We start from the raw sequence: 13002 nt of genomic DNA, 5'->3' as shown, positions 1-13002 counted from the left end.
GCCATATTTTGAAAAGGGAAAGGAATATTGTGTTTGTAAAAAGTAAGGATTAGAGGACAGCTCTCTGTGCACTGCAATTTTAAGTTGACTTATAAATAAAGTGTTAATTGTCACAAGAGATGCCTTAGGTTTCCGTTCTTAAAGTTTTTCTTTTATGAGTCTTCAAGAGTAGCAGGAAACAGGACCAAGATAGAAACTGATCAAGTTACAAAGCATGCAGACAAATGTTTGAGAAGGGTTTTAAAAACTACAGTGATTGCACCACCTGTAAAAGAGGTAGTTATTTCATTGGGAAGAGGAAATTGAAGTGTATCAATCCAGAAAGAAGATAAAGATACTGCAAGTTCTGTAGTTCAGTGGGAACTTTTTTTCACGGGGTTGAGCTTTACTGGCTTACCAGCTCCATGGAAAAAAATATTATATAGACCATCTCTATCAGTTAAATGATTTAAGAGACAGGCACAATAAGACCAGGTGGCTCAGGGATGCATACGGTGAGGCATCTATTCATTTCCAAGTCTGCATTTCTCAAAAGTGTCTCTTTCATCATGACACCAAGTTAAAAGCAGGAGGACATTTTCTCCACGATATGCAAGCCCTTCCTCTCTTGGCCCCATTATGATGTTCTCCTCTAGTCTTTCTCCTGAAACCTTAGCCTAAATATTGCAGATGAGAAGGACTACACTTATTATTATAATGCATGAAAAAAATTTGGAGCGAACAGCAGTGGTACCTTCTGTTCTCTTTTAGGCTTTCAGATCCTTTAGCATTGGCCACTATACAAAGAGCTCAGTGGTCAAGCTCTTCTGCAAAAACATCCAGCTGAATTCACATCTTTCTCCTGCCAGTTGGTAGCTATGTGACCTAAAACAAATCTGACATTTCTGGGCTAGTTTCTGTTCTTCTGTTCACTGAGAGGGTAAAAACAGACAGCTCTAAAGCCAAGTTTCCATGTAGCTGGCTTCTCCTATTTCTACGTTAACCTCCAGCTCTTACATCTCCAGCTCCAGTGCCCATGTGTTATGTCTGAGAGTCCTGAGGCCAGTGCTTGGAACTTCTGATAGCATAAACTATTTAACTATTGATATTCCTTAATGTGTGCTTAGCACCAAAGTTCAGGAAAAAATGAGTTATTGGATATACTTTTCTCAATGCTAATTTTTTTTCACTGATGGTACTTGAGTAGCTTTAATGCTTATCACCACTTGCTGATAATGGGGTGTAGTATAACATGATATGTTACTGAGCACAAAATTAGGCAAATGTCATGGTGTTCCACAGAGAGCACAAAGACTTCCAGAACATACTTGAGAGTATCTGTTGGAGTGTATTGATATGGAGTGAGGATATTTTCATCGTAAGGTCATTTTGACCTTCTCAGGCACCTAGAGTTTACACGTTGCCTATTAATGTTCTTGGCGTAAAGTTAGAAGCAAATGCAAACTGTTGCTCTTTGTTTGATATGAATATTTAAATTGATAAACATTCAACACTGATATATAAAATTCTGAGTGTTAATATTTGTTATTGACTCGAAATTGGGGGAATAATTAAATCTTGATTATTCCTGTCATAAAAATATGTAGAATTTTACTTACAAAATTGGATATAATTGAAACAATGGACACAAAAGATAGGTCACAAAGGCAAGCTAATATCTGGGCTCAGAACTAACTGATAAAACAAGTCTTTGTTAAAATATTTACATAAAAAAGAAGTAATGCAAATAAAAATAACTGGTAAAATTAAAATAAAGAATGGAATTGGATTAATTCTGCTATATAGAAAATGAATCAAGGCATTAGTTTGACTTAATTTTGTTTTTACAAGAAAAGAATATTTTTGGGTGAAATTCAGTCATGATGATAAACTTCTGATTTAAACACTTACATTCAAACAACATAGCCTCAGAATGAAAATTATGTCAAACTGTTAAGGTGAAATTCATTCCATAATTTCTAGAGAAAAGGGAACTTTAAGAAAATAAAACTTAAGTAGCGGTGTTACTATAGAAGTAATTATAGTAAGGGTGGTACAGGCTACCCTTTGGAGGTCTACCTTGTGATTATTGCGTATTTTGACGATGAAGATAACTACGAGTCAGTTACTAAATACTTTCCATTAATAGGTGATTTATTATATATCAAAACTATGAAGAATGGCAGAATTCCTGCCTTGAACTATAGCTGTTCTTAACAATGACCTCATATCACACACCTGGCCTGAGAAATGTGTAAACTAATAACTAAGTTAATAAAATGTGCTCAGATTTTGTGGAAATGATTATTTAGGAGCCCCTGCAAGGGAATACAGAAGCACATTCCACAGTCTAAACAGTGATCAAAGTGGCCATTCTTCCTTCCAGTCTTGGCATGCGTGCTGGTCAGGCATGGGTTGATTAAAGGGGATTAACTCCCTGCTGTCCCAAATTTTTTTCGAATCCACCGAGACTGCCTGTAAACCTGGCTCGAAGCACGTTAGACTTGAACTCTTGCTGCTTTCTCCTTCCATCAAGCCTGGCAGACTGAAGGTCGGTTTTCCTTACTCATACTCCGCTAGGGTTTCCATAGTTGCTGCACTAAAGTCTATAATATTCAGTGCTGGCAGGGACTGGGCTCTTTCTGCAAAGACAATCAATTTCAGCCACAAAGACTCCCCCAATGCTTACCCCAGGCTAGTATGTTAAAAACAAAACAAAACAACTGCTATGATTATTAATGCACTAAGAGGTTCACATGAAACAAATGTGGGACATGAAATTAAGAACAAATCGGGCGATTGATACTTTTTTCAGAAGCTTTGTGAAATTGGGAGCAAAAATAATCACAGTGGCATTTGACGATGTTTACTCTTGGTGTTTTAGTTCCCCTTGTCTGTCTCAGGCAATTTGACTTCTGAGTCTTGCTGTTTCACTCATAGCTCTGTCTACAATTTCTTGTTCCATTTCCAGACCCAACACTGCCTTGTTGGATCCAAGCTCCCCTGAATTCTCCGCCGTGGTATCGGTGGGCGACTGGCTGCAGGCCATTAAAATGGACCGGTATAAGGATAATTTCACGGCTGCTGGTTATACCACACTAGAGGCTGTGGTGCACATGAACCAGGAGTAAGTACTCAGCGATGTAACACAAAAGGGTAAATCTAGATTTAATAGTATTTTCCTGTTTTTGCTTTGAGCTGCATAATCATCCTGCCCATTTGAAACACACACACACACACAACACTGGAATGCCTTTCATTTTGATTGAGTCTGATTTTACACAGCCTTTATAAAGCACCTACATTGTTGCATTAAATTGCTTAATTAAACATCTTAATACACCTGCCTTGTTGTGCTGTATGAATTGTGGCTGATTCAGATGTGTGTCTGCATGAAGCCCAGAAGAGAGGTTCTCAGCCCTCATAACGTTACTCTCCCTCTGTTTTCTCTCCCTCCCACCCCCCGCCACCCCTGTATAGCGACCTGGCACGAATTGGCATCACAGCTGTCACCCACCAGAATAAGATTTTGAGCAGCGTCCAGGCGATGCGAACCCAGATGCAGCAGATACACGGCAGGATGGTTCCCGTCTGAGCCAGTACTGAATAAACTCAAAACTCTTGAAATTAGTTTACCTCATCCATGCACTTTAATTGAAGAACTGCACTTTTTTTACTTCGTCTTCGCCCTCTGAAATTAAAAAACAAAAACAAAATCAAAAAACCTATCTGCAGTGTTGCTTGGTGTACAGAATGCTGGAAAATGGGGCTCACAGAAATGACCAGTGTCATTTGAATTCGACCTGGAACAAATTGTTTCTCAGAAGTACTGGGTCCATCGCCAGTTTGTAAAATACACATACCTGTGCAAATAGGACTCCGCCTCTGAGTTTTGATGCTGTACCTGCTGCCGGACACTGGGTTTTCTTGAGACATCCTGATCCTCACTCCATTTGGAATTACAACTAGTATTTTGTTTGTGGCATAAATGACAGTCCTCCTTTCACTGGAATGAAGGCCATGCCCAGGAACATTTTTGAAAGACTCACTTGTAGCTATTAAGGCTTGGCTCATGCCAGGGGGAAGAACGCAGGTGAAAACCGGGTGGCTCATCAGTGTTGTTCCTCAAAGCTCAGGCCACCTGGTGGATTGTGATGCCATGAGGGGATGGAAAGAAAAAGAAAGTGGATTTAAAAATAATAATAATAATAAACCCCAAACACACTACATCCCTGACTGGACAAACGAGGTCTGTTTCTTTGGGCCTGAGGCTGTGCCATAGAGTCATATTTTGGGACTCTACAAACTTACCGTAACTACCTTACGGATAGTGGACTGTGACAATCTTGAATAGGGAATGTTCACACTTCCCTTCTTTAAAGAAGCAAACCCAAATCTCCAAGGTAAGGCAAACACAAAACGAAAAAAAAAGCAATGAATTCTTCTCTGATGAAAACATCGTTTTTTGAAACTTGATCTTATTTGAAACATTGAGTAGAAAATAAGTTTTCAGGTCTGTCAGGTAGTTTGGGGTTCTTTCAGTATTTCAATCCTCTCTTCACAGCGGGAGAGAAGACCAAAACCAATATGGCTTCCCTTCTGTTCTTCCAGGAAGAAGTGAAATAAGAGCCATATTTGATCAGGTACAAGAGGATGGACCTGTACTGCTGTGCCTTCTCTTATACAGGGTTCCTCTGGCCATTTGGTGCCCTTCATGACACACATACTTATTGAGCTTCTTCTGGGTACCAGGCAGTAACCTCAAACCTTGCTGGGTCATACACATGCCCCACTCTTCAGAGAGTTTGCTTCAGTTGAGAATCCTTTCCATCAGTCTTATTTTTATGTCCTGCTTGTAGTCCTTTTATCAAACAGAGTAGCAAGGGAGGATGTACCTAGATGTCAGTGGTGAGACTTGGAACTCACCTTGATTCCTCATTATCAGAAAGTTACCTAATAAAAAATGTGTAAGATGCTTCTATTTTAATCCTGGAATTTTCTTCTTGAAACATGTAAAATAAATAACTTTCTTCATTCCTAGAAGCCAACAGCCTAACTTTTTTTTGACTAGACAAATTTTAACTTTTTTGACTTCCATTGTTATCACTATTAAACAACAGCTTGGCTGATTTTAATAACCTATTTCCCTCTCCTTAGTTTTATCCTGAAAGCTATTTCTTATAGAGCAAAGAATGTTAAATTTGATGCTGTCAAATCATGACAGTTTAGTACAAAACCTTTTGCAACATGAGTTGTAAAAGCTTTTTTGTTCAGAAAAAAATATGAAATTTGTTGTTCAAACTGCTTCAACAATTTTTATTTCATCACCACTTTTGCTGAAGTCTGGGAGTTCTGGATATTCATGTTAAAAGTTGACAAATGTAGATAATGCAGATGGGGGTTTGTTTGGTTTTCAAAAAGTTTATATATTTTTTTCTTTTAGCAAAGCTGTTGAGTATTTTATATTCAACTAGAGGCCTGGTGCACTGATTCATGTACTGGTGGGGTCCCTCAGCCTGGCCTGTGGGGATTGGGCTGAAACCAATCTCTGTGTCTGGGGTGCGGGTGAAGCAGATTCGGGGCCAACAGTGCCCCAGCAGCAACCTAACCCATGGCAGATTCCTGGAGGAATCAGGCTCCCTCCTTTACTGGTTAGAGCGTCTGCCCCCTGGTGGTCATTGCATATCACAGCTACTGGTCGAATGGTCAGACGGTCACTTAGGTTTTTATATATATATTAGAGGCCTGATGCACAAAGATTCGTGCAAGAATAGGCCTTCCTTCTCCTGGCTGCTGGCACGGGTTTCCCTCTGGCACCCAGGACCTGGACCTTCGCTCTGGCCACCGCCTCCCACCTTTGCTCTGGGCCCAGGCGCTGCCTCCCACCTTTGCTCCAGGGCCGAGATCCACCTCCCGCCTTCGCTCCAGGGCTGGGAGCCACCTCTCACCTTCACTCTGGGCCAGCCGCATCCATTTTGTTGCGTTATTTTGCATATTCCCTCCGTATTGGCTGTGGGAACCACCATCTTTGTTGCAAAGTGACAGTCAATTTGCATATTCATCTTTATTAGATAGGATAGATCTTCGCAGACTGATTCAGATAAGACAGCATTATGGCATTATCTTATAAGTAAAAAGAGAACAATACTTGCCCTTGCCAGTTAGGCTAAGTGGATAGAGCATCGGCCTGTGGACCAAAGGGTCCCAGGTTTGATTCTGGTCAAGAGCATGTACCTTGGTTGCAGGCTCTTCCCCGACAGCCCGGGCCCTGGTTGGGGCTTTTACAAGAGGCAACCAATCGATGTGTTTCTCTCACATCGATGTTTCTGTCTTTCCCTCTCTCTTCCACTCTCCCTAAAAATCAATGGAAAAATATCATTGGGTGAGGAGTAACAAAACAAACAAACAAACAAACAAAACAAAAAAAAATAGGCCAGAGAGAGAGATAGAGAACATTGCCTTGCATATATTGAATAGTTAAAATGTTTTGCTTTCTTAAATTCAAGAACTTAAGACCTGAAATATTTTTCTAAACATTGAATATACTCAAAGCAGAATATTTTAAAGGAGAGAATGTCAATTCTAATATATTCTATGCTAGTAGAAAAGAATACCTACTTTCTCAGTAGGTATCTCTTTAAATGAGATTATTGGGCAGGGATTGAAAGAAAGGTGTATGAGACTTTCATTCAAAGGCTGCCTTCTGAATCTTAATTTTGATGCGTGACAGATTTAGAATGCAGGCCAGTGGAAAAGCCAACAGAGGACTTTCCAAGTGTCTAAAATCATATCCAGTAGCAATACGAGTGTTAATGCCAGGACTTCCACACAGTTACACATTTTGGAAGAGCAATGTGAGCACAATAGAAAGGTTGCATTGTTTCCCAGGGTGTGGAGCCAGACTCTGGCATGCATACAGCTATGGATTCTAAAGGCAACTGAGATGTTGACACTGGGAAATGCACTCCATGTTTCTTTATAACTCAGTTCCTCCACCTGTAAATTACAGATAATGACACTTTAATAATAACTCCTTTCCTAGCATGTGCTATTGTAAGTGTATATAAAATACTCTTACATGGGACACACTGAACTTCACATAAGAGAAGTGTACCAAGTGTTATTCATCCATCTTTCACTGTGAATCCACATGTTTTATTGTGACACATCAGAGTGGAGTGAAATGAAGTTTAGTGGTAGGGAGCCATGCAGATGAAGCTTCTTCACTTTATATGGTTTTATAGTGTTTGGGGGTAAATGTATATCTAAACAAAAAGTGGTAGACCTATTAAATTATTCCTGTTCCTGTGTTATTTAGCTTTAGAAATTCATGGAATTTTTTTTTTAATAATGGAAAGAGTGAAATGCACAAATAAGACTCCTTTGCAATGAAAGGAACTGGATACTAATGACACTTTGATGTCTTCATGATTGACTCAAAGGACAATGCTTTGTTTATTTAGTCACAATGAAAGTCACATTTTTTACCGATGATCCCACATGGACCACATGCTTTGTCTGGTCTCTGTTCTAGCAATTCCCCTTGATAAAGGAGTTGCCTGAATTCAAAGGAGAAAAGAAGGTTTATTTTTCTGCACTCTTTCTGGCATCAAGTAGACATAAGCCTTCACATTCCCACACTTCTCACTTCAAACATCCAACCCTTTTCACATACACAGTGTCCCCAAATAGCCCACTTAATATTACAAATATATTTATATAATACATATTTATATCTAGGTGTTGAGAAGAAGGGATTGGCAAGCTGAAAGGAGACATGTGTTTTGGAAACTACACTTTCTCCTAAGAATGGAATTTCTATTAGCAAAATATCCTCTACAAAATGTTTGCATATCCATATGGTGTTGGTTGTACTGCATCAGAGTCTTAAGATCATATTCATGTTCTCCTTTTCTTTCATATAAATACATGCCTGCCCAATGAAATCCCTTTACGTTCAGGTTGCAAAGCTACATTTGATAGACTTACTGATTTTCAGAGAAGAAACGGTGGGAAAAACAGATCCGATCCTTTTTCTTTCTTTTATTTTCATAACTGTCAAAAATGATGTTGACAAATGGCTTCTTAAAGACCTTGGTAATTATACCCTTACCCACATTTATAGTTTTTAATTTCTTAAGAAGTAATTTCTATACTATTTTATAAGAAAACTTTATTTATCTCTTTCCAAACAGATTAAAGTATTTTCTACAAGTTTAAATAATGGTCATCTACCTCAAAGAAACTAAATTTTATTTATCTCCTTCACACAATAAATATATATATATATATATATATATATATATATATATATACATACATACATACATATACAAGCAAATAAATCAATGGTTTAATAAAATGAGCAAATTTATCTGTAAAGATAAATTTTAGCCTTAATCCTTGCTCTACATTTGAGGCCAACTGCCAAGCATGGACACTGGGGTGGGAGATATAGACCAAGAAGCAATCTTGACAGTCAGTTGTTGCCAAGACAAGGAAATAGCTTCCTTTGGTTTGAGTTGATTATTTGGCAAATGAGGAGCCCCAGTGATTTAATTATATTGTGCCAGCTTTGTTCAATTCTAGACTGATGGGTCATCTGTAGCAGATTAGTTCTTGGTGAGCTTGAGCCCCCAAGAACACTGTCATTGTTGCACCAAACCTCTCACTGTGTCCATGGCCCCAGGTTCCCTCTGTCTATTCCATGCAGATTGTATTGATCTTTTACTAATTAAATAATCTCATTCATTAGAAGTCATTTTCTTTTCAAGAAAATCATCCAATACTTTTAATTTTCGAGTTTGCATTTTTTCAATTGTATTGTTGGCTCCTGATGGATTGGGATGTTTCCAAATACATATGTTCCCAAGGCATACAGTTTCCCACTTTAGAAAGACTAGATGCTAGTATCCAGGTTTTTACAGTATTACAGTTTGCCTTTCACATCCTCACCAACACAGCCCTTGTCATCTTACACTACTGAACCATACAAGTCATTTCAAAGAGGGGTTGTTCACACACTGCTATAGACATGGACTGTGTGGGTTTCTCTTCCCAGTGTTGCCACTTCAGCATTTATAAATATGAGAAGATAGCATAGCCTCTCTTTGCTTTAATGTCCTCATCAATATAATAGGAATAAGAACTGTATCTTCCTCTAAGTAGTTAGAATTAAGCTGCAAATGCACATAATTTTTTGGTTGTCATAGTTGCCATTTTCTTCAGAAGAAATAAGATTTTATGATCTCCCTCCTGGACTACTTACTGAGCCTTACCAAATTCCACGCACCTACATTCTTTCTTACAATATTGGTTGACAACTTGGTTGACAACTGGCTGGCTGACAACTTTCTCTAAAGTCTTGTTCTTTTTTCTACAGGGAGTAGATTCTGCTATCTTGGCCTCACAGCCCTTCCTGTTGATTACAAAGCCCACAAAGAAAACAGAACACACCCTTCTTGGTTCCTTAGAAATGTGTTTCTTCTGCTTCTACTATGCCAGTTCTGGAGCAAAGACATTGATGAAACAGCACCCAAATACCTGAAATAAATAAATCTATGACTTTCAAATCCCCTTTCCAGTGAAAGAAGCAGCAAACATTCAAGGTTCGGCATCTATTCTCCGGTTGCACTGAGGAATGTACTGTCTCAAAGCACCAGCTCTGCAGAACCCTTGTTCCCAAACTCCTTGTGGTTTTATTTATATCTATTTCCATATCTCATTGCTGTACGTCACTGCTGCATTGGTGTGGCAGCAAGTGACCGAAGGCAACAGGTTTTATTATGGACACCAGGTCAGGTGCCACCACACAACACAAAGCCAGTTCTCATGAACTGCCTATGATATGCATTGCTGAAGTAACATTTTACCCAGGGTGTGCCATTGCAGTGATATAAATATATTTTTTTCCTAGACTAAATATGAGCTGACTATCTGTTTTGATGTGTGTACATAGGTGTGAGTGTGTGTGGATGCGTGTGGATGTGTGTGTGTGTGTGTGTGTGTGTGTGTGTGTAACCTCATGCTTAGAACTGCCTGTGAATGTCGTGGAATGCTACACCTGAAGTGTTCTGGTTTTCCACCAGTTCTGAGATGAAGAGCCACACAAAATAGTGATCTGGAGACCATGCCCATCCCCTTAGAAGGAAACCCAGAAATGTTAAATGTCTGTATTTATGTTGTATTTTATAGCTGCCACACTAACCTTAATAAGTAATTATACAGCTTTGGGCAGAGCATTTTCACCTTGGTGGTGGAGTAATCTTAGAATATAAATATAAACCCATTCAAGTGACAATCCATCTTCAAAGTCACGATTCTGATTGAACTCATCTGAATCACTAGTTCCTTGATGGAGAGAGAGAGAAGGGGATGGCATTTGTCTGGTAATCCCAAATGGAATACAAGTAGCCTTTGTTTTCCTGCATAAATGGACTTGATGAATGCGAACAAATATATGCAATTCATATACTTTTGGAGATGAACGTAGACATGTGTGTCAGCTTTGAGATGATGTGTCCTGGATTAATACTTTGTCTCCCAATGTCACAGAAAAATGTATGCCGGTGACTCTTGAGGTTAGCATAGATGGGATTAAATAGCCTCGAGCAATTTCAGGTTCCCAATTACATGGAAAGTTCTACAATTCTTAATATAGAGCTAACTCCTATGGCCCACAAAAGTGCATCAGCCTTCTAGAATCTGAGGTCCACTGTGCAAAGATTCTGTTTTGATATGATATGTATACCAAACTCCAGCCAACATACTGCCATGTTTCATAATTGAGTGGCTGCCTTGCTTATTTTAAGCTATGGTTGCAGAAACTGTGGCCATTTATATAAGCTATAACATCAAATCAGGGAAAAATGGGAAACAAAAGATTCTGAACCCTATATTGTTGAATAAGTAAAAAAAAAATCATCAATAAATATTTATTGCATTCTGACAGGGTGTGTGGCATTGTATTCTCAGAACTATGCCAGAGTGACAAAGTTAATTCACCCCTTTTTGGGGACCTTAATATATTTTTAAAGGGATGTGCCTATGCATTAATGCCTGAAAAATATGTATAAAGAAATGAGGTTGAATCTCTGAGCAAGTCACCTTTCCCCAGAGGTAAGGGCAGGAGGCCAGCTTTAGGGACTGGGTCTAGCCCCATGAGTTAGTGCTGACCTAGTGAGTTCAGATCTACCATTAGGAAGCATTAAGCTGATCCCCTGCACCAAATCAAGTAGCTTCACCATGTGTCCACTGGCCCCAAATTATTTTTAACAATTTTATGAATAAAAAGTTCTGGTGTGTTTTAAAAGTTATTTTAAAGAAAGGCTGTGCTCACTACACTGTTGGTGTGTGTGTTTTGAGAGCTCTTGTATTCAATCTGTGAAGGATATGTATATTAATCCATACACGCGTATAGCCTCAATATTTGTCTGAAGACACTTAAATTCTGACCAATAAAGCAAAGTTCTAGAAGCAATATTTTCACTTATTTAACATTCTCCAAACAACATCAAGCATTGATACACACTAAAGAGTGTATTTATTATTTTTTATCACTCCAAGTATGTTGGAATATGCAAGGACTGTGGTTAAAATTAGAATGTATAAGGCATATTATAATTTAGTTCATACTGGAAAATAAATTAACTGAACATTGCTTGGTTCATGTTCCAAAATTTGAGCAATTTCTTGAGTTAGACATAGAATTTCTATTTTGTTTTAATTTGTCAAGATATTTTCTTCCCTTCATAAAACTTAGGTACACATAACTTATGTCATTTATTTATGGTCTTTTATACCTAGTTTGTAAAATTGTAAAATAGCAAACTAAATGCAAAGAGTTTGCATTTGAAAACAATAAAGTAGTTGCCATATTCAAACCTGGAATCTAGTTGTCTCTTCAATACTTTTTGGAATAGATATGGTGGTTCTAAATTAATTAGTTGTTGGTTGTCACTTGGTTAAAACACAAAATTTTACTCTAATTAAACATAGTGAGTGGATCAACAGCATTGACTTCTAAAGGGTCCTCACCCTTGAGAACAACACATTAGCAAATCTGACTTAGATTCTGTGAGATCCTGTGTCCCATTGTAATAGGACTGACCTTTGGTTGGAATTCAGGCTCCACCTCTTACTGATCATGCAGTCTAGGGCAAGTTTCTTAACTTTCCTGTGCCCATTTTCTTGTTTGTAGAATGATGGTAAAGGCTAAGTATGTTTAAACGTTAGCACAGTGTCTAACATCGAGCCAGAATTCAGCAAATGGTAGCTATTCTCAGGAGCCTTCTTGATCATATAAGATGTTTTTTCTAATATTCCCAGTTCTTCACCCTCTCAAACATCTTTGCTATTGATCCAGGTGACCAGCTACCCATTTTTACCATAGGCTTTTATTCTTGATCCTTGGATCCTTAAATTCTTGAGGGAACATTAGAACTCCAAGGGGTCCAAGAGTCCCTAAAACTGTGCAAATGTGAATGGTTATATGTGTATGTGTGTTTTGATGGGGAAAAAATCATACATTTCATTAAGTTCCAAACTGGTCTGTGATACAAAAATATTAAGGCCACAGTTTTAAGGATGAATGTTCTCATGAATGCTCTCCCCATTAAATAAACTATCAATTGACTAAGCCCCTGTTAATTGAAAATGAGATTCAAGAGATAATAATTTATTAACTGAAGCCCTTAAGAGCAGCTGGCTTTAGAGAGTAGGGCCATGCTGTTCATTGTTACCAACAGTGCACTGAAATGAAAAGAATCTTGATATGTCTGGCTATTTCCTAAACACTTCTCTACAATCAACCATTTTAATATATAAAGTAGTTTACAACATATTTGTGATTTGAAAGAAACTGGGTTTGACCTTTCCCCCACACACACTTTTTATTAAGATTGAAAGTCAGCTATATTAGGATTCTTCAGAGAAATAGAACCAATAGGATATATCAATATCTCTCTGTATATGGAGATATATATGTATATATTATAATATCTAATATGTTTATGAGGAATTGGC

General features: G+C 38.2%; 1 protein-coding gene across 1 annotated transcript in view; it reads left to right on the top strand.

The window, feature by feature from the left end:
• EPHA4 (EPH receptor A4) overlaps positions 1–11868 on the top strand; it is a 137036-nt gene extending 125168 nt beyond the window's left edge. The window contains exons 16-18 of the mRNA XM_081095395.1: positions 2951–3106; positions 3460–4382; positions 9362–11868. Of these exons, the coding sequence (XP_080951521.1) occupies positions 2951–3106; positions 3460–3574 (271 nt within the window). The 3' untranslated portion in view covers positions 3575–4382; positions 9362–11868. The remainder of the gene's footprint in view (positions 1–2950; positions 3107–3459; positions 4383–9361) is intronic.
• The last annotated feature ends 1134 nt before the right edge of the window (positions 11869–13002 follow it).

Source organism: Myotis nattereri (assembly GCF_964212035.1).
Source record: "Myotis nattereri genome assembly, chromosome: 7".
Classification (NCBI taxonomy): domain Eukaryota; kingdom Metazoa; phylum Chordata; class Mammalia; order Chiroptera; family Vespertilionidae; genus Myotis; species Myotis nattereri.
The sequence above is the reverse complement of the archived record's forward strand: the minus strand, read 5'-3'. Positions and strand labels throughout refer to the sequence as shown.